This window comes from Nylanderia fulva, unplaced genomic scaffold, assembly GCF_048542155.1.
Source record: "Nylanderia fulva isolate GAGA-0341 unplaced genomic scaffold, ASM4854215v1 Scaffold42, whole genome shotgun sequence".
NCBI lineage: Eukaryota > Metazoa > Arthropoda > Insecta > Hymenoptera > Formicidae > Nylanderia > Nylanderia fulva.
Window position 1 is genome coordinate 1,277,260 of NW_028190499.1, and position 23,599 is coordinate 1,300,858.

The 23,599-nt window shown below is 30.1% G+C and overlaps 1 protein-coding gene across 15 annotated transcripts in view; it reads right to left on the reverse strand.

Moving 5' to 3' along the window:
* LOC114936131 (homeotic protein female sterile) overlaps positions 1-23,599 on the reverse strand; it is a 35,911-nt gene that overhangs the window by 8,112 nt on the left and 4,200 nt on the right. For 5 of the 15 annotated variants that reach the window (XM_029309171.2, XM_029309173.2, XM_029309172.2 and 2 more), the window contains exons 2-21: positions 23,216-23,503; positions 22,716-22,764; positions 22,169-22,210; positions 17,238-17,483; positions 16,859-17,053; positions 15,886-16,494; positions 14,751-14,828; positions 14,098-14,193; positions 13,837-13,938; positions 13,475-13,620; positions 13,236-13,392; positions 12,474-13,041; positions 11,937-12,095; positions 11,544-11,663; positions 10,841-10,990; positions 4,253-4,335; positions 3,937-4,051; positions 2,750-3,118; positions 1,945-2,562; positions 1,272-1,396 (exon numbers count right to left, since the gene is read on the reverse strand). In XM_029309171.2, coding sequence (XP_029165004.1) covers positions 1,272-1,396; positions 1,945-2,562; positions 2,750-3,118; positions 3,937-4,051; positions 4,253-4,335; positions 10,841-10,990; positions 11,544-11,663; positions 11,937-12,095; positions 12,474-13,041; positions 13,236-13,392; positions 13,475-13,620; positions 13,837-13,938; positions 14,098-14,193; positions 14,751-14,828; positions 15,886-16,494; positions 16,859-17,053; positions 17,238-17,483; positions 22,169-22,210; positions 22,716-22,764; positions 23,216-23,226 — 4,038 coding nt within the window. In that variant the 5' untranslated portion in view covers positions 23,227-23,503. The remainder of the gene's footprint in view (positions 1-1,271; positions 1,397-1,944; positions 2,563-2,749; positions 3,119-3,936; positions 4,052-4,252; positions 4,336-10,840; positions 10,991-11,543; positions 11,664-11,936; positions 12,096-12,473; positions 13,042-13,235; positions 13,393-13,474; positions 13,621-13,836; positions 13,939-14,097; positions 14,194-14,750; positions 14,829-15,885; positions 16,495-16,858; positions 17,054-17,237; positions 17,484-22,168; positions 22,211-22,715; positions 22,765-23,215; positions 23,504-23,599) is intronic. The other 10 variants (XM_085486323.1, XM_085486324.1, XM_029309183.2 and 7 more) reach the window with 6 other exon arrangements.

Below are 23,599 nucleotides of genomic sequence, written 5' to 3' on the forward strand. Positions count from 1 at the left end.
ATAAATAAAAAGCGAACACATGTACAAAAGGTATTTTACTTTTTATATATATTTATTAATAATTATGCGTCTTCTTCAATTGATTTTTCTCATTATTTTGCGGATATAAAAGTATTGAGGTAAAATCATTGCAAAATGAATATTTTTACGAGATATTTAACATATTATGTAAGATTATGCCAAATTAAACAGCGTGTCTATTTAAATTTTGAAAAAAAATTCCTGAGGAATTTCCTGATCAAAATATAAAACAAAAAACAATTTATTATACCCGTCTCAGGAAATACTAATTTATTTAATTATTTATTTAATTTATTAAAATTTATTTAATTATCTATTAAAAATTTGAACAATTTTCTATAAAAAAATTTATAATTTATATAAGATCTTGACACTAAAATTAGATTATCAATAAAAAGATCATAAAATTTTAACAAAATAACTTAAATGTCAAGATATGTTAGAAATACGTTTCTTAAGTGTTAAATAAAAATAAAATTAACGAAAAGAATATTTTTTTAAAACATTCCTGATACATCCTGTTAAAATATAATGTCTCGTAAATTATTTATATTTTAGCTTCTTTTAACTTATGCCGAATACTGCGAAGAATCGCTTTATATGAAAATATTATGGTGGTTCTATTTAAAAACAAAAAAAATTAACAAATAAAGATGTCCTTAAAATCTTAAAGATTCTTTATCTATCGCAGAAAAACATCGAGATATATACATATACAGGGTGTCCCAGAACTGGCGGAAAGTTTTTAATGGTAGATTCCTGGTATTATTTAGAAGACAATTTTTCCTTAGTAAAAATGTTGAGGGAAGCCATCATTTTTAGCGTGTTCCTAATTTTTGTTATTATATGTCTTTATATAACTAAGTCTTATATTAATAAAATTCTATTAAAGCAAACTATCTAAAATTAACTAAACAATGTAGTTCTGTTAATATTTTATTTTCATAAGGCTTAGTATCCAAAAAAGCCTTTATTTTAAACTGTTTATAATTCGAAAATTATTGGTGTGTCGACATTTTCGCTGAGAACAAATCGTCTTCGAACGATACCAGAAATCTGCTATTAAACTTTTCCGCCAGGACACCCTGTATATGTGTGTATGTGTGACAATAAATTAAATATATATAATACAACAAAAAGATAATACATTATAAGAGAAAACTATACACGTACATATTACTTATATTATTTCTATAATCTTTACATGTACGATTTTATTTAAATACGTATTTAGAATAGATTTTTTGTACCTTATTTTTGAAGGCTGAAGCAAAATTTGCAGCCGGATTCTTTGAATCGGGTGGAGTCATTTTCTTTTCGGGCATCATCTGGGAACTAGCGTGATTGCCCATTGGTGGCATTGTTAGAGTCATTTCTGTCAAAAAAAATTCCCGTTAGAACAATAGTATTACGTGTCTGCTTAATAAGCAATTAATATATAGCGATTAAAACACATATAAAGCAATATTATGTAAAGCATTAGTAAAGGTAAAGGATTATTTCCACCTATAAAAAATTCAAGAAATCAATATAATACTCAACAATTGAGATTATGCTTGAAAAATACAATAAATAAGCACGCTTGAGTGCAAGAAAAGACTAGATAGCAAATAAGCCTTAAAAAAATAAATAAAAATTATTAAATGGTTAAAATTAAATTAATGAATATGCAAGTATTGCATTGTGTGTCTTTTCTATCCAACATATTTGTACTATGATGTTAATAGCTGCATCAATATTTAAATTATTTCTGGATTTAAGTGATATAATAAACATGAACTTATTGTATAAGGAAAAGGGAAGATATATTAGATGTAAGAGGAAGATAAGCCGAATAAACACAGATACTGGTGCAGCCTAAATGCAAATTTAGACAGAGAAATGCTTAAAAAAAAAAAAAATGCGTAAAAATATTGCACACACCATCCAAAGGTTTTTGCGTCAGTTGAGGTTGAGAGATTGGCAAAGGTTTCTCGTCCTTCTTTATAGAAATCTGGGAAATCTGCATTGGCATAGATACTATAGGAACAGGATCGAATATCGAACTTATGCCTCCCATATTCATTCCTATGTTCAATCCCGGAATACCGTTGTTATTCAGCATATTGGGCGGCGAATTTCCACGCTTTGTATTTGGAAAACCATTGGCGTGTTGTTGCGACATCGTAATGTTATGGGAGTTCTGAATATTTGACAATGGCGCGGCGGTGTTAATCATATTCTCCAATTGATGTCCAATGCTCATGTGCGCTGCCAGTCCTTGGGACAGATTCATATTCAAACTCGCCATATTGATATTGCCCAAGTTCAAATTAGAAGCCATACTCGTCGGCATCATATTCACTGGTTTTACATCCGGTATTAAATTTAAATTCGTATTCGTATTGGTATTATTGGTCGAGTGAGATGTCTGGATGAACGAAGGATCCTTCTTGATCGCAAGTGTTTGATCCAAAGAAGGCTGCTGTGTTTGTATAAATGGAGGATCCTTCTTGATCGCGAGCGTCTGCTCCAGAGAGGATTGTGTGGTGGGTACTGAAGCTATATAAAATACACAAAATTACTTAATATATGTTTTCTTTTCATGCACACCTATTCGATATATGATATACATTTATATTATACATATTTACAGTTCTAATTCTAATTGTGTGAATCTTCTTTTCACAAGAAACTTCGGTAGAGCATTGTATTTGCCTATAAAGATCAAATTATTTGTTATAAATACCTGAAAGAGTATTGTACGGCTGTAAAAGATCAGACTGTTGATTTAAATTTGTCCCATCTGTGGACACCGGTGTATTTGCATTTGGAAAGGAACTGATGGACGTCGGTGGTTGCTGAGGTTGAGATACGACTGGCGAGGCTGTCATAGAGTTCGCATTTGTAGGTGTTACGCTAGGCGGTGGAGTCGGCACAGAAACTGACGGGGTCGGTGGATTAGATGTCGGTGGCGGCGGAGTTGGTTTCTTTACGGGAGCAGCTTGAGCCATAGCTGTAGGTCGCGATGGTTGAGCCGGCATAGATGGATGACTTGCAACAGGAATGCCTTGCCCAGCTGTAACAGCTGCCACTGCGATCGGCTGATTATTGCCGCCTAAAAGAATTGTATTTAACAATTCGTATTTCGCATATTTAAGATATTTAACTCGTCATAGTTATGTTAGATTGTGACGTCAGAGGTAAGAAAGTATACGCTGAAAATTCTTAGATGTCATTTCTAAATGTAAAAAGATATTTCAATAAAATATTTCAAATGACTTTAACACACTTTTAAAATATCTCAAAAACTATCCAAGTAGAAAACTGACGTCAAAATGACATACACTTACTATCTTTTCTCCTGACAGTTCAATTAACAACCGTAAAATGATCGTGATATCAAACTGTCATGTGGAATGACTGTGCATGCATGCATGCGCAAAGACTAGACGAACTCTGCCTCATATCACAGTCATTTTAGTTATTGATTATAAAAAGAAAAGGATAGTTTTCGAGAGTGCTAAAGCTATCTGAACCGAAGGCTGTTTCATCGAAATATCTTCTTATTTCGAAATAGCATCTAAGAATTGTTAGCGTGTTTGCTCGCCTCTGACGTCACAATTCCAACATAGTCGGCCAGAAACCTTAATCATACGTGTTAAATTATCTTGTTTTTTATAACATGACATGTCCTCGTAATGTATACGTTGTAAAAGCTCTGTAATAAAATATTTATACGTAATAAAACTTGCAAAATTAAAAAAATTATAATTACAGAAAATTAGACATTGTTGAATCTATTGGGAAAAAATATACAAATGAGTATATAAGAGTTGTGAATTTTTCCAACAAATATAACTCTACTCTTTAAGATCTCCAATCATATTATTACTGTACTATTTTAATAATCTCGTAATTTATTTATCCACATACCTTGCTCTGAGGGAATATTGCTTGATTGGGTTGCAGGTGGCTTTATTGGTCCCGCTGAGGTAACCGAGGGCTGGTTGTTAATTAAAAGAGCCCCACTATGATTTAATGTAGTCGCCTAAAGAGTACATTATTTTTTATCTCAAGAGCTAACGATTGACGAAAAAATATTACATGTGTTAAAGAGGAATTAATAATGCATTATTTAGAAAATAATTATTCATTAAACTTATGGTGAATTTTTTGGTTAAAAAAAAACATGTTCAACTCTGGTTGGTGGAACTCTTCTTCTTACATAATCATTCTTATATTATCTTACCGTTGCTACGGTGGAGCTTGTCGTCGAAGGTCCTGGTGGATTTTTCTTCGCTTTCTTTTTATGTGGACGATTCGACGAATTGCCTGAAATTCAACGTGCATCTAACAGGTGAGTAATGTGCAATCGATTTATCGTTATCTCTCTCTTTGTCATATCGAGAGAGATAAGAAACTGATGAGCTGTGAAATGCAGTGTGCACAGAGGATACCAGCCAGTCGAAAACGTTGTAAAACGTTGTAAAAAAAAAAAATAGTAAATAGTAAAATCGTTGTTGCGAAGTAATAGAAAATCTTAGAAAACGACGAACAAAATCAAACAACTCCGGGCATATATTTTCTAATAGATTTTATTCATATGCTTATATTATAATTGTATCACTGTGTACAACAATGTTAATTTAAATATCTCAATATTGTATGTTCCATTTTTTCCCACTTTCATCTCTCTTGGTGATTTTCTTTTTTTTTTATATTAAAAAATTTTAATACGCAGAACGACTTCTTCCTCCTCATTCTCTACATAAAGTTAGTTGTATTTCACCTCATTTATGATTTGCGTGTGCATATATATGTATATGTGTATATATACACATCGCATATAAATACATACATACATATCGCACGCACGCCCACATATATATGCACACATATCGCGAAAAGAGTTCTCACACATTCATATATATTTTTATATATATATATATATATATATATATATATATTTCACATATATGTATGTGAGAGCACCAGCTCTCTTCGTTTCAAGTGTAGCGATATAATAAACCACAATTTTTATTGTAATAACAATATAATAATAATAATAATGTGACAATGGCGGAAGTGACGATTAAACACTGACTACAGAAATCATCATCATCATCATCAAATTGCCGTCCTTCTTTGCATTATATTTCCATATAGTATAATATAATTAATATAATATATGATAATGTGTAAATAAATGGTACGATACGGGTTCAAACTCTTCCTCTTCATTTCTTGTCCTCTTTCGGGACGAAGTTTGTGAATACAACTTAAAGATGAATGGATACAAGAGAGTGACATACTCTTACAGCTTGTTTTAATCGTTAAAGTCGTAGTTAGCGCAACATTGAGATCGGTGGCAAGAGACTCCTGCTCGATGTTCATAGTCTGTTTACTATGTAAAATCATCGGCGAGACAGTGATATATTTATATGGAAAAAGTCTTTTCATCATTTTCTCATTTCGTCAGGTATGTGCTCTCAAAAAAAATTTGCATTCGTGATCGCGACAATCACAGAAATTTTCATACGATGGAATGTGACGGACAAACCTTGCTTCTAATAAAAAAAAACCCCGTTCGACGATTAAACGAAAAAACCAAAAACCCGGAAAAAACAACGAGAAGGAGTACCAGCGTATCTTAATTTATATAATATAGTTAACTGGACCACCTATTATATGAGCCAACCGCGACTCTTGAAGAGAGAATTAACGTCTACTTCTTCACTCGTTTTAAACTTCGTATGTGTATGCACTTAAAAAAAGTCTCGCGCGTGTTTCATATATATACACACACACATACACACACACACATACATGTATATATATATGTATGTGAATGTATGCGTGTGTTTTTGTCACTTTTCTTCTCCGTAAGTGTAACTTATAGCTATTTATTAATAATATTTTATGATATATTAGTTTTTGCTATGTACAAAAAAAACACGTACGCTCGTGTTTACCGTTATTATTATTATTAAATTCGCGATACGCAGAGAAAACAGATGGAAACGCTTATACATACAAATCCGAAATAGAAAGGTAATATATAATAATCGGCGACATTTAAATAAAAGAGAGATGTCTCTGTATATATGTAAGTATGTATGTATGTATGTATGTATGTGTGTCTACTTTTTGAATTATAACAAAATATTTTAGATAGATATTTTCCTTAAATAATTCTGCTTTCGCGTTGTTATTATTATATAACTAGCAGGAAGAGGGATGACATTCCAGTCTGGATGAAAGAAGATGCGAAGAAAAAAATATAAAATTTAGACGCGTGCTTGCATACAGAGTAAATGCTACAAAAATTTTGGAAGGCAATATGGATATTCATTTTATAAAATGCCCTATACCTCGTGTTACAAGCTAATGGTGATTGTATCTTAATAGATGCGTCGTAGGATCTCTATCTAATTCATCAGCACACGCTGCCAAAAATTTATTCTCCCATAGTCTAGCTAATTATTCGGATATTTCTCTCTTTCTCTCACAATCTCTCCCTCTGTCTTTCATTCTCTCTCATTCTTTCTATCATTCTCTCTTTCTCTCTCTCTCTCTCTCTAGTCACTTTCAGTATTTTGGGAAAACATAAAACGGCGATAATGTATATTAATCTGTCCGACATTTCTCATATTTTCTACCTTTAAATGCTTATATAATTCCAATAATCAATAACTCTCTTAATCGACGAACACTTTTTTCAGAACCAATTGTGGCTTGTTTGTATAGAGTAATTCTCGTAGTAATTAATTGCCCTACTTCTTATCATCTTTTCTCTCTCTCTCTCTCTTTTTGCTTTCTTTTTTTCTTTTCTGTCGGAACAGTAAGTACGCTGCTGAGTGTATGATTCATGATACTATTTAATTGTACTCGAGTGCAAATTCGATTACTCTTAATGCTCACGTTATGTTTAATTACAAGATGCTCACTTTGGAGGTGAAGCAGCTTAGAGCGTCGTTATCGGTTACGTTCACAATAAATTCTTATGAATATAATATATATTATATAATGTAGAACTAAATTTACACGAACTAAAGAACTAAATTTACATGATATCTTCAACAAAAACATTATCATAGAGCAGACATTTACACATAGAAATATATAAACAAAAAAATATTAAAATTAATTTTGTTTAAACACATAAAAAAAGTTTTTCTAAAAAGATGTTTTAATAGGACGGGTTACAAAAAAAAGAGAAAAAAAAGAGTAATATTATGCTTCGAAAGCTATGACAGTAATAATGTGTTTCGTTACTCGGAAATTATTAATGATATTTACAATACACATTTTAAAATATACTATTGCAATGAAATGTGAAAGTGTGATACGCTTGACACAGGAATAACTACTATTCTCACATATTGAGGCATGTAAAACCACACCATAATTCTCATAATTCACATAATTATATCATTGGTATATAGTGATATTTCGATTTCAGAAAGAAAACACTCTTCCCAATTTTTGTTCTCCTCCTCTAATTATTTGAGCGAAATTGAGAACTGATTAGATTAGAATAATGATTAAACCGATGAGGAACTAGTGGTAAATAAGATGAAAACGACGATTTGCAAAGCTTAGCGGAGTGCAAACAATGTGTTTGGAGGCTAGGCGCCTTGTGTATATATGTATATAAATATATATATATATATTGTATATATATGTATATATTATAGACCATTTCCTCTTAACTTGTTTCCCTTCTCAGTCCTCCTCTCCTTTTTACCTGCTTTCACTGTGATCTCTCTCTCTCTCAATCCTCTTTTATTCAAGTCCCTTTCTGTCGTTTCTCCTATCTTACCTTCTAACTCCTTCAACTTTGCACACATATGTACATGCTCAAAGTCAAATTAATTTGACAAAAAAAACAAATGAGATCCGTCAATTAGAACTCATATATAAAGTGTACTTCTCCGCACTAATTTATCCTCTGCGGATTTTTTCTTTTCTTTTCTTTTTTTTAGAATTACTTTATACGAATCTATGCATCTATTATGCTCGGAGCGAGTCAGGAAGGAAGAATTTGTATTCATTTTCTTTTTTTTTTTCGCTCGTCTCGCACGATATGTGACGTAGATTCGACTTGCAAGACGAAACACTTTAATAATAAATAATTGATTTGTTAAAGGAAGCACATCTTTACCTATGATAAGCTAAGATCAAGGTGGAAAGATAATAACAGTGGAGACCGACAATTGTTGAGAAGAATCTTGTTTTCTTTTTGCTTTCTTTTTTGTTTTTGCGGAGACAAGGGAGGTGTGAAAACTCACTGGTAAAAAGTACAAAACGCGTATAACAACATTGTGAACTATATATGCTAAACCTTAAAGTGCACTAATTTGCAAATCTAGCCACCAATACACATTGTCTGCATTCCCGTGTGTATCGCTATGATTTCACCGCCTAATTATTACGGTATCAACGATAACCGATATCATATTTTCTTTACTTATAAGTCCGCATAGGTTTGAAATGTGTGGAAAATGACCGGAGGGAGAGCATAAAACGCAAACGTTTTACACGTCAACCACTTTGTATATCCACTTCTTATGGTTTAGTGCGTCGCCTGTTAATCACTGTACTAGATTCTGAGAAATGATACGACATGAAATGGATCAATGTGAGAAATCAAACTTAATGATTTTCTTTCTTTCTTTTACGAAAACACAGTGATACAAGTAACTGCTGTTCTAGTTATTTGTTTTTCTTTTTAATATAAATAAATAACGCAAGAGAGTTAATATATTGAATGATCTTTCGGGTTATAAATATATATATATATATTTATATGTATATATGTGTGGGCGATATAATTAATCGGGGAAAAGCTATGATAAGTATGTTTGTATAACTTATACAAGGTACTATTATTTAACACTACAGTCACACACGGCAAATTTCCAACTATGTCGCTCTTTGTGAGTTGAAAGTCTGTCTGTCAAAGGCATTAGACTCTCTTCAAGTAATTATTCGTTCTTAATAAAACCCAAAGGCGGGACTGCAGTGAGAAATTCAGTAACCTTGAGTAGCAAAAACTATACTTGACTTTCGAGCAACAGAATGTATTGTTCAACACCGATAGGGCAAGAGAAAATAATCATATTGTTCATAATCAATATAATTCGTGAAACAAGCTGGCATGGCATATGGTATCCTCTAAACACAGTCTGCACTCCACTAGCTCACCTTTGTTCTTACTATTGCATATGTCTCGTAAATTAAATAAAAATTCTTTCAGAGTGTGTCAAGTTTCAAATTCTTAATGTGACATCCACCGCATGTACCTGATCACCTGGTGGTGGATATTAAAAATGTGTCAAATACACCAACATATATCATCTTATTCTGCAGTCAACTGCTTTCATCAAGATTCAACTCAAGATGAAACTTGACACTCACTTTTGTACTTGCATTAATATAACGCAGCACTTAAACTACATGTATATGTGTGTTTGTGTGTGTGTGAATGTGTGTAAATAACGCCGTCCTAATAAATACAGTAATTAATAAGCAAGATTCAGCAGCTTAAGAAGATATTTGCGATACACGTCAAACCCCCACTTGAAAATATTGTTTATATCTATTTTGTAACTTCCTTCTTACGTTTACATACTGTTAATGATGCATATTTCTCGATTGTTTTACTTGCCAATAGAAAATTGGTTAGGCACAGAGTTCATGAATTTTTTTTTGAAGTTCTTAAATCTATCACCAAGTCATGAGGCATTATTCTTTTTCAATAGAGTATCCAAGTTAAAGTAATAATAGGAATGAAATATGCTGAACAGATTTATCGATCATTGTTCCAATTTGTTGTAATTATGTGTCATGTGAAAAATGCAGCTTATATAAATTAAAACAATGTGATATAATCAGCAGCTTATATAATTTTAAATAATAATTACATAAATTAATTAATTTTTCTCAACCTTATTGACATAAAGAAAAATACTTTGAATTGTTCATATATAAGAGACATTTTTAAAGTTGTAATTTTCTGGACTGTACTGAAATGTTATGATTATAATATACTCTAGTTCTAGTTAATAAGTTACATTATCGAGATAAAAATAATTTCTCCACTTTTTTAGTCGGCTATTTATACAAAATTTAATATAAATAATGTGTATGTGTGTGTGTGTGTGTGCGTGTGTGTGTGTGTATGCGAGCATGTGCATATAATGTATGTATGCGTATGCCACATGAAATGGTGAGTCATTTTTAAACAGCTTGAACTTCACGTCTACGACTCCGTCTACTATTTTTCTTCGGTATCAGTGAATTTCTTATCATTCTAAATTGATAATGTCATTTATAGTATTACACAACACGCAAAGAAAAAAAGAAGGAAAAACACGTATAGAAAGTAGAGCTTTTTTTAGAAATGTAGAAATTACTCAGGCTCACAGCAACCCTGTCATATTTTGTGATGTTAATGAGAGAAAGAGCGCGTTATAACAGTCTACTAAATCAACATTCACATTCGGTATGCTTGTATAAATGTATTGTCTTTTAAAACTTTCGAGCGTAAACGTGAGTATGGAAATCTGTGCTTTAGAGGAATCGCTAGGAAGTAACAAATTCCTGCAAAGAACTTGACAAGTATATGACGAATATATGATATCTCCACCAAAAAAAAAAGATGTATACAACATAGTGTCTCGCGCACGCGCAAATAACTCCGTAATTTCAAATCTCACCGAAAAAATTATATAGGTTTTGTATAAGTTTGTATTAACTACTTGGTTTCAAGTAGTCCTTTCTTGTTCCCACGTAAGGGTCTAATATAATAGCAACTGATACAATTATATCTAACCTGCTTCACTGTCGCTTGAATCACTCGAGCTCGTAGAGAGTGAACTGCTGCTGGAATCGCTATCACTGCTACTACTGCTCGACGCCGATAATCGCGAAGGTCCACTGGCACCACCAGTTCCGACTACGTCAACAGACTTACTACTGTCCTCTGTGAAAAAGAGTAAATGAAAACAATTTCATTATTACATCCCCCTCTATGTCAAGTTTCGCCATTTCAAATATTTTTTTTTTCATGATAAAGTTTTATAAAAAGTATAAAAGTTATTTTATACAGTATTTTTACTCGAATTTTGTGAAAAAATTCCGAGAATTCCTAGATAAAAAGAAAAATATAAAATAAAGAAATAATTTATTATGTTTCAAGAAATATTAATTTATCTCAATATTATCCATTTGAAAAATTGAACAATTTTTTTATGAAGTTTATAATTCATATAAAATTTTGACCCCAAGAATAGATTGTCAATCAAAAACGAATTGTAATAAAAACTTACATATTGCCAAAATATGTTAGGACGTTTTTTAAGTGCTAAATGAGAATAAAATTAACAAAATAATAATTTTTTAAAAAATTCCCTGAATCTCAATCAATTTCATAATTCTCTGATTTTTCAAGGTTGAATAAAATTTCCTTGAGAATACCAGATTTTCAATTTTTTTCACGGGAGTACACTCTCCTACTTATAGAAAATTATGCATACCTTTCTTCGTAGCCTTTTTGACATTGCCCAATTGCCCTGTCACATCCTGCAACCTCTTCTCCAGTTCTTGCTTCTTTTCAGCCATCTGTTCGTCTTTAGATTTACCACTGACTTTTTTATCTGTAGACACACATGATATAACATTTAAACAATCTGTTATAAAAGTCTATTCCGATAATATTGAACAATCATAACTAGGTTTCCTAATATATCTAAAATATGTATCGTATGTAACATCCTTGATATATGTGCGCATATATATTATGTATATCTCAACATTTATAATTTGTTTCAAAAAAATTGTGAAATATTGTATATTTATGTATACAATTATTTAGCTGCCACAAAAGAGATATTTTATAAGCTCAACTTAAAGATGAAAGTAAAGCTTACGTGGTTTCTTTCTAAGACATGATGCAACATAGCTCTCTAGTTCTCTGAGAGTAGATGGCTTCAAAGTCTCGAAATCGATTTCGATTTCATCTGGATTGGAATCCCTCAGTGAAGGCTCTCGAGATTGTATTATGTGTACAACACGGCCTAATTTATCACCTAAGAGAAGAAATAAAAAGATTAATAAAATAATTAGTAGATATATATTTTATACTTTTGATTTTCATTTTTATTAATTCTAAATAAAACAATTTTAAATTAGAAAGAATATATGCAAAAAAATTTGAAATCAAATTCAAAACAAACGGAAATGCAATAACTTTTCTCTGCAAAAAAAAACCTTCCAAAATAATTATTGTATAAATATTTAATTAGTTGATATATGTAAAATAGATGATTTCTACCTTGAAGTGAGATTTTTTTATATATAATTTAATATTAGGATCTTATTACAGCTTTTTTAATTCAATTTTTCATTATAATATAGAATAAGGAGTTTAATTTAACTATACTAATAAGGAGTTTAATTATACTTACCCGGTAGTTTATTAATGTCCAAGCTGAGTTGTCTCTTTTCATCATAGGACATGGGTTTAGCGTTGTCTTCATCCTCTGAATCGAACGTTATTGGAGGTGGTTGGCTGCCAGTATTCTTTTTCTTATTTCCAGCCGATCTGCTGTTAGCTTTCGGCCTTTTGGTTGCGGTATTCGCGGTGGTGGCAGCTTTTCCAGGTCCGCGACCTTTCCCTTTCGGTTTAGCGTTAGCTGCTGTGGGCAAATGATGTCCTAAACTACCCGCAGCATGAGCCTTATTAGGTCCTACTGCTGTAGCTTGATGATGGAGATCACTGCCCATACCACCAGGCATCTTCAAATCGCCTGCGCCCATCGCAACACTGGCTATACTAGCACCAACACTGTCAGACACGCTAGGAATACCACTAGGTTTCATTAGTTCCTTCATGGCACCGGTATGACTGGCAACAAGGCTACTGTTCTTATTGCTCATGGGCTTTGATTTTGGCTTTTCCGGTTTCTTCTTCTTATTTTTCTTCTTGCCGCTCTCTTCCACTAATTTTCGCATTTGCTCTTGCATAGCTTTTAGCTATGAATAGAATAAAAGATCAATTTCCCCGTGTTAAACTCGCACATAAATAAATTTTACTTAAGGCTCCTGGATTCTCGCCGCGGCCATGGTATTTCAGAATTTTTAGTGTGCATTTTCTCGTTTCTGGCGTCACAATTCCAACATGGTCGGTGAATAGCCAGAAGTCTTAATTAAAAAAAAAAAAGTCATACCTCTTGCTGCAAAGCGAGTAATTTCTGAGTGCGTTCCTCGACCGAATCGTCGCTTTCAGAAGAACTCTCTCCTCCGGAACTAGTAGCACTGCCACTGCTACTTCCTTTTATAGCCACTATACTACTGCCCATCGGCTCATCCGGAACTTTCGCGTATCTAATCATGTTTAATTACACAATTATAACTGGTGTCGTGCATTTAGGTTTGATATTTTTGCAAAAATTTAATAACCACTAACCTCATTTCAAATATATCTTGCAGTTTTCGTGCCATTGAAACAACGTCATGATCGGGAGGATTATATTTATAACAATTAGTAAATATAAGTCGTACATCACTCGCAAATTCGTGTGCTGTTTTATATTGACGATTATCCATTTTAGTCTGTAAAAAAAAGAAAAGAAAAGAATAACATTATATTTTATATGAAAGTTTTGTATCATCATTGCAGAAGAAAAACATAATGCAAAAATAATATGTTAATCTAAAATTTTTACATTTTTAGAAAAATTGCGTAAATAAATGTTTTATATAAGCACACTGTATTTCTCTTTCTCTCTGTGATGTTACATTCATTTAAAATCAATTAAAAATACAAACCTTTACAGTACCAAGATCCATAGGTTTCTTGATAATTTCATGATAATCATGAAGTCCTAGAAGTTCTGCATCAACAGGTTTGTAGAATGGCCAAGCATACGGCTTTGTGTCAAGAAAAAAATTCAAATTTTACAATCCAAAATACTCCTTTATAACCATCTTCGCAATACTTCATTGTTTTACAATGATGTAATACTTAGGTGTATTACATAGACAATGATGTACTACGTAGATAAGAACCAACATATGTATAACAATTACCGAATGCTTTTTGGCAAAGAGTTCCTTCAAAATGTCATTGCAAGACTTCAGTGCTTCAGACAATTTCTCTTTCCCCTTAACACCAGTATGCGGAGGCTGAAAAGTTATTTACAAAGATATTGTGAGAAACAAATGTTTGTAACATCAAAGCTGTATATAATTTTTTTAAATAGGAATTTATTCATAAAAATATTAATAGAAAATTATACAAATTAGAAAATTATAAAACTGTCTTAGTTTTCTTTTAAAGTGTATAATATATATATATATATATATATATATATATATATATATATATTTGTATTATAAAAAAAGATATATCCAATTCTATAAATTTTATCTTACAAAACGTTAAGAGATTCAGGGCCGGTTGTTCTAACTTCTTGATAAATTTTACCCGACAGATAGCATATGTTCGTCTTTTTTTTTAAACTTATTTAAAAAAAAGACAAAGATATGCTATCTATCAGGTTAAATTTACCAACAGATTGGAACAACCGGCCCTCAAGACGCGCTACAGTGCAAGACATGCTACAGATATATTTATAAAATTGTCGTTTAAACAGAAATCTCTCTAATAACTTTCATTTGATAGATGATAAGACAACACAAATGAAAGGAAGGAATAAATGAAGGAATAGTAATAAATGTACCTGTTGGGCCATTGCCCCCATTAAAGGCATATTGGCCTGATGGTATGGCACTAAGCCGTCTTCCGCTTGCCTCGTTGGCTGAAACAGCCAACAGCCATGTCATGAAGAGTTTAATCCATCATTTAATGATACTAATCATTATATAATTATATTATCATTATATCATTTTATGATTAATACATAATGATTAATATCATTTAAAAAGTATGATATGGCAACACATGCAAGGATCAAAGATGTTTACATAGTAGGAAAATTTGTATTTTCTTGTTAAAAACAGTCCCCGTTAAAATTTTTGTGTTAAATATTTAACATATTTATGTATTAATTTAACATATTGCTGTTATGTTCATTAAACTTAAATGTTAAATTATTAAAATATAATATTTTTAATTTTACATTTTAATAAATATGTTCTGTTTTATTGGTGACAAATTTATCTGTTAAAATTTTTTAAAAATGTTGATATTATTTTATAATATAAATGGAGGTATGATAAAATCTACAATTAACAAATTTTAAATTAATTTTTACATTAAAACTCATTTTTACATTAAAAATGTTAATTTTACACAAAATTTATTTTAAATTACTTTAAGATTTGCATTTATTTTGTGTTAAAATATTAATATTCGTATTCGTGCCTCCATTTAACATATCCATATTATGTTAAATTAACACAAAAATTTCTGTGGACCGTTTGGGACATGTGATGTTTGTTAAATTTAACAGAAATTTTTCAACTGTGTACAAATGTTATAATTATATAAACGATAATTTATAAATTATATCTAAAAATAAAAAAATAACAAATTTGTATATAAAAATTTCATCTGAATATTTACATATTCTTTATATATTTATATAATACAATGATCTTTTTTCATGCAACTGTGTGTGTGTGTGAAAATTTTTATATTTACATACAAATTTAAAAGAAATCAATTTTTAAAAGCGATACTCATCATTCCATAAATGATATTCGACTTTAAAATTGTAGATGCTATCGCGCTATTATGTATTTTTTAGATATAAACAGATCACACACAATTTTCAATACTTTTGATTCAAACATAAAATGTAACAATTAATACAATGAATAAAATGTAGCAATACAATAAAGAATGTACATTACCTTCTTAATTTGTCGGCCAGATTCTCTTCTCGTGGGTATTTTAGCATTCTTAGAATCCAGAGGTGCATACATTGGATCATAAGCATTGGCGGTGGGAGTTGTAGTATCAGCTTTTCTTTTCACTCCTTTTTTAACCTTCGCAGGTTGCGACGGAGGCATTACAGTAGGCGTTGTAGGGACTTGCGGAGGTGGAGGTACAGCAGATGGTGCTTGAGGATCCATCGCTGGCTGCGCGTGATAACCCGTTGTCGGAGGGACAACTTGCTGAGGCAGAGAATTGTGTGTAGCTATCGGCGCGACGCCCATACTCGATGGTGGGGCGATGGTGGTTGTATTTGTGCTTCCAGGTACTGAAGCCGGTGCCTGAGTACCGAGGGGCGGCATAGGTATAACGCCGGTTGTCCCAGCCGACGTAGCAGAAGGTGTTAAATTATTCGGCACACTGGAAGTAACAGCGGCTGCACCAGAAGCTGGTCTGCCTCTACCTGCTCCTGTGCCTCCTGCTAGTCCACCTACTCCTGGTCCACCGACTCTTCCTGCTTTCTTGCCTTTGGGTCCCTTTGGAACTGGTGGGTCCAATTCCATTTCTTCTTTCGGCATTTGTGCCACCTAAACAATTGTCACGATATATGCTACTATTTGATCATATACGCAACAAAATCTTGTATATATTCTTTAATCTTCTGTCTGTAATCTTTAATTTTTTTTTCATAATTAAACAATGCTCGTTAAAATTAAAATTAAAATTAACAATGTTTAGAGAATTAGAGAACTGAAACGTTTGTAAATTTGAAATATACTAGTTTTCTTGTGCATCAAGACTGATTTTTGCAACTATCATCCTACCATTCGCTCGTAAGCCTCATCCCTAAACATTGTTAATTTTAATTTTTTTTTTCATTAATGTTAATTTTTCACTGAAATAGAAATTAAATAGATGTAGAAAGATTGACAAATATATTAAAGAGTATACCTTCGTAAGAAACAGCTTTTCGAGAGCTTGTGCCATGACCACAACATCCTCTCCTGGCTTGTTGTAGACATAGCAATTGGTGAACATAGTATTGAAATCCTGAATACATTCTCTCCCACTCCAATAATATGAATTCTCCAACCTCTTTTTGATTGTGCCCAAATCCATTGGTTTTTTGATGATTTTGTGATAATCCTTTTAAATCAAAGAAATTTCTTAGCAAAAATAATTTACATATAATTGCCTCGTTAAATATATTTTATACTTTTAATTATAAATAAACAAACTTGATCACTTTCATGCTTTTCATTCTTTGTCCACACATATATATGCTGCGTAACACTATTTATAAAAGTTCTGTGATAGAATTGTAACGTACTGGTAAATTGAGTTTCTTTGCATCTACGGGTTGCTGGAAGGGCCACGCAAACTGATGCTTCCATACTGGTTTTAAGACGCCTTTTTGTAGAAATGATAACTGATTCGTGATGCGCCCTGGACGATTCGGTGGTGGAACAACCGGCGGTTGAACTATGCCATTCACCGGTTCCAGAGGTGGTTCGTCACGTGGTGGCGGTTCCTTCGTAGGACTCGCTGGCGCCGCAGCCTTACCAGGTGTGCTCGTCTGTATTGTTCATTTATTATTTCATTGATTGTACATATAAAGAAAGAAATAGCGTGTACTTTTGAATTGTATACTAATACATTTATATAGTATATAGATAGATCAAGATTGAGGTGTGTATATCAAGCACATCACATTTTTTGCAAACTACAAAATTCATAATTATTTAATGTACTGCTTTATTAGATATCATATCTCTAATTAATATGTGTTAGTATCATGCATTTTAGAGTAAAGATTGGAAAGAGTAGAGATTGTTTTCCGATAGACTATGTAGCCACTCTTAACAAACTTGTGTACTAATACAATATAGAACATGTGTTAATCTCCATACTATTTTTCTATATTTGTTTTATTATTTTAATAATATATAAAATATATTAAATTATATTATGAATACACATAATTAATAATCCATTATTAATAGTTTAATATTAAGTTTATATAATATTAAGTTTTTCAATATTACATATTATTTTGCATATGTAATGAAAAAAGTTAATAATTTAAAATATATATTTTTTCATTTATATCATAATTTTTTTTAACTTTTAACACATTCATTAAATGCAAGAATGATTACGTATCTCATGTACACAATAAACGTTAAATAAATATATGTATAATATAGTTAAATAATATATGTAAAAATGTATAAATATATAAAAAATTATAAACACAGGTTAAATTAGTTCTACACAATCTATTTTACAAATTGCAATATTTAAAGAAAAATAGTTGAAACTATATATATATATATATATATATATATATATTTGTACGTGCATATTGCTTTGTTCTCGAAAATTCTTTCAAATTTTCGAGAACAAAGAAAATCTTAAAAATCATTTATAATTTCTTTATTCATTAAAAAGATTAAGGATTTTTTAAATTCTTTTGTTTTAAACTTTTTTCTCTTTTTTCTTGTATTAAAATTAACTTTAGTAGCGATTTGATTTCCTAAAATTCTTTGCAAAAATGTGAAATGCATCATCCACGTGGTTATGCGTATGCGCGAAAAAATTTAAAAATATATTACTACCTTTTTTTTTAATTAATTAATAAAAATTTAACACAATTTTCTCTTTAATTAATAAAAACTGTTATTTACCGTTACATGTAGCATTTTTCTTCTTAACAATAAATTATCTTGTGCACAACACGTGGTGGTCCGAACGAAAAATACCGAAACTGATACAATTCATCGAAGTTTGATTAACTTTCTTGGTCTCCGTTGAAGCATTTTCATTGATTTTCTTTGTTCCCTCTGAAAATGTTCTATATACACTCACTTAACGTATTAAGTATAAATACAATAAATAGATATATGTTACTCTAGGAACGCACATCTAGCACGTTTTCTAACGAAATGGTCACCATCTTTGTCCATCAAGTTAGTGACTGACCATAAGCTCCGACTACCCGAAACCCTAAGCCTAAAAATTTCTGAAGCCCTTCGAGAGAGGGGTGATGTCTTAAGAAATCAACGTTCGGAATAAATTTTAGATTTTACCGTTTTTTTTTATGGAATTCTAGAAACAGGCACATACAATAGTGGCCCAAACCTTGGAAAAACATGTCCCGCTGTGAAAAGCCATTATGCACGAAGCTTAGAAGATAAAACTCGAATTTTTAGCTACAACTTTCTAAAAATTTTTGTTTTATTGTATGCGTTTCTCCAAAATGTGAAACTCATATTAATGTGATGGACGTGTTGTTAAATAAATATCAAAGAAGTTACGACCTAAATGTTTCAACCTTGTAAAGAGGGAATAATTCCGAACCTCCTACAAAAATTTTTTACCATTTTTCGAGAGTCTTCGAATGATCGTTAAACGGGTCTACACAAGTCTTAAAAAATTTCCTGATTTTGTTTAAAATTTAGATTTAAATTATATCATATTTTAAAGATATGTTAAATTAGAACATATATTTTTAGATGCAATTTTTTAAATAAGTCTTTTTTATTATATATATATGTTATATATAGGTATATATTTTTTTCTAAAACAGCAAAACTCATTAAAAATTAAAAAATTTATAAAAAAAATAAATAAAAAATCCCTGAAGTTTGAAATGTTAGATTTGAAAATATATCGAAAAGAATTAAATAGCTTTCCTCAATAAAATTCAATGAGAATTCTCTGATTTTTGTAGGCAACAATAAACGTTTTAAAATTTATTTTCTCAGGGAATAGACATTCTCATGTAAATATGAATATTCATGTAAATATGGATTCTAATCCAAACATTATTACAGTCGAGTCATTTAACATTATCAGAAATGTATCTTTAGAGAAATAGAATTTAGAGCTTGATATCTTAAATATTCGCGTTTAAATAGGTAAAAAACTTTATCTGTCAATAAATAAATAAATAAATAAATAAATAAATAAATAAATAAATATATATATATATATATATATAAACATGAAAAATTTTACTACGTTTTTGACGACACAAATAAAAAACAATCTTAAGACAAAATCAGAAAAACATATATGATGCATTAAAGCAAAGATTTTGGAAAATCTACTTTTTGAATTTTGTTTATTAAAGGGTGAACGATCTCATTTCATGATATAAATTATATTGAGGAAAAACTATTCTCTCATTTATTTAAGAAATTTTTTAATTGTTACAATTTCATAAATATGGAAAATTTTGAAATAATTCCAGATATTATTTAATCTATAAAACGATAATAAATTTTCCTATCATATGTGTTATTTGTACAAATTGTAATAGCCAACTACATAAAACAATAAAAATTAAACTTTTCAATATAAAAAAATTTTTATCAAAGAATATATGTACAAAAAATAATAAAATAAAATTTTTAAAAATGTGTAATGCATGTATACACATATATTCACATACAAACTTATATACATTTATGATATATATAACATATATAATATATGTAACTTATTTAGACCTTACAAAAAATATATAAATATTCTATATTTTTTAATACACGAACGTTAAATTGTATATTAAGTATGCATGATTGTACATACACAATATAGATATTAACATTTAATCAAATAATTTTATTGAAAGGTTATAGTATTCTTTATATGCAATTCTATAAAAATCTTTTTTGAAACCTTAAATAAAATAAATAAAAAATTAAAATTAAAATTTTTTAAAAATATATGTTCAAAATTTATTTCTAATACTTCAATATTTTTCGCGAAAAAATTAATTTTATAAATTATAATATTTATAAAAATACTATTATAGTTAAATTATAAGTCAAGATTAAGTAATAAAATTTTTCTTAATTTAACACATATATAAAATATTCATTTGTATATATTGTTGCTTGTGAATATAAAGAATCAATAAATGGTTACACTTCAACTAATTAATACAAACTTTATCATACTTGTGACATTTTTACCATTTTTTTCTGTGCAATCAATATTTCTTATTGCACTAAAATATGCATTCGTTTTCTAGAAATAACTAAAAGATATATATTTGTTTATTAGATAATAAATTCCGAATCACTAAAACGTGCGTCGCAATCATTTTTACACCAAACTCCATTTATGATCAATTCTGATATATTAAGCATCAAAAGTTCATTGAATGTTCATTGTTATAATTGCATTAAAGATAATGAAATGGTCATTGTAATTAGCATTTTTTGCACTTAACACAAAATGAGTATACATTTAACCTTCAGAGGAAAAGAGCGTAGAAAATATTTAAGTCGACAATGCAACTTAAAAGAAATAGAACTTAAGCTTATATTTGTTAATGCTTAAGTTATTACGCATAATGCTTTCTTCAGTTGCCCAATGTTTGAATATTTATTATGCGCTTGATATAATGATAAAACAAAATACTAAAAAAGGAAAATAAACAAATAAATAAATAAAAATAATAAAGAATAAAATAAAAAATAAAATAAAAATAATAAAAATAGAATCAAAGACAGAAACGATTTTTGTTGAAAAATTGTATATATGATAATAAAATAAAATAAAGATTCTTTCTCCCTCTCTATTGTAATAAAACGATTTGTGTATAAAAAAAACTCCTCAATTAATCATATGAATTGTAATAATCCCATTCATGCAGCGAGCGAATTAGGCTGCTATATATTTAATTTCCATAACCATAGGCAAGCAATTTAGAATTTTGCATAAGAAAACGTTTACTAGAAACTTATAATAAAATTTGAAATCAGGTGAGAATTTAGAAATGAAATATAATGGCACTTTTATATAGCTCATGCAAAAAGTTTACAGAAATATCTTTATGTCTTATTAAATTAGAAATAATTTGATTGATAATTCTAAGATGTAAGATTATACATTCTCAGACAACATAAAACATGGCATATAAGCTATAAATATTGATATATGCTTAAAGTTATACTAATGATAGGCAACATGGTGAGCAAAATGAAAGAAGAATCTTGCTCCTATATATATGAATGGATTTTAATAATTTTATAACAAAATTTATATTAGAAAAAATATTTATAAGAAATTTATTATTTATAAATTCTGTAGAATACTAATATTTTATTTATAAGCTTATATGTGTATTTACTACTACTTTGACAGAAAGCGAAATTACTAATTATTCATAACAGCATATATTATTAGTTGCCAATTATAATTTCAACAACTATCCTAGTTGAGACTATAGTCAACAAGGCATCTCACCTTCGGTATATTACACAGCCTTTCTCGCTCCTCCACATCTAACTGTAATTCATATATATCATACTATTCAGTCAAAACAATGCTCTTTTTTAGATGTTAAAAGTATGTATATGTTTGTGTAATATATTGTATACATAGGAAGTTATGCAAAAAATGAAATTTGCAAACAGAATATTAGAAATTAATATATATCCAAACATGTGGGAAAGATAAAAATTGATGTAAAAAATCTATTACACAGCCATGGAGGTATAATAAGATAGCAACATGTAAAAAACAATGTGCTATTTGTAATAAAATATTGAACATGTAATTTATATACAATTATTTCAAGATAAGTAAGAGAGAAATGTGTCTTTACAAAATTAAACACATTATATTAGAAATAATGATGCTGTGTAATATGTAATGCATTAAAAAACTACATGGGATATGACGGATAGTGTAGAAATATCACAAAATGTAATGCAGCTATGAAATATTGCGTTAGTGAGTAAGTAAAAGCCAGCTGCATATTCTACACTATCGCAAAATATTAATTACTTACAGAATTGTTCTGCGAGATAGTGTCCACCTGCTGCATCTTGACTTCGTTTCTGCAACAGAAAGAAAATACCATAAGTTTTATTTATAAAATAAAAAATTAAAATAAAATAGAGGCTATCGTGTTAGTTAAATTGCATGACACTCATATATCGGAGCATTTATTTATGTAGTATGCTAATTTTATGATAAGAGTCAGAATTAGTCAATCCTATCTAGTAAACTGCATCATTATCTTTTGATAAAGGAATACCAATGTTTATCTTTGACTTCATTTAGTATACACTCCTATATCTTTTTCATTCATTTTTTCCCAAAGTTGAAATTTACCGAATCTTTCTGCAGATTATATTTTCTCAACTCAATAATGCATGTAATGTATCAAAGATACATTTGAACGCTTATTAAATGTCTTGTTACATAGATATGTATATATATTTTCTCTTTTCAATTAATCGTTTATAATATATGCTCATTCAGGTCACGATAATGAGCTTCACCTACCTTTCCGACATATATGATACATAAATGCTACGTAGCAGGTAACTGCCTTACGTTGATGCTTGACGCTATGAGGCTTCATCAACAATTGAGATGGCAAGTATATATTCTTAATTGAGCATAGCAGCTCATTAATTGCTTGCCAAGACGATTGCGCTGCGACGAGGAAGATTGGTGCCGAGGAGGCATAACACTACTCAAGTCTACCAAATGGTAGTACTTTGAATGTCAGCCCTGTATACTGCTGTGAGACTCCGTACCTCCAGGTAAGACTCGCGACATTAGCAACATCTGGATAACATAACAATAGGACCCCATTGTGTAACAACCCCAAAAAATTGTTTCATTGCTTTAGAATGATTTGTATATCGAGATGTACTTTCAAGA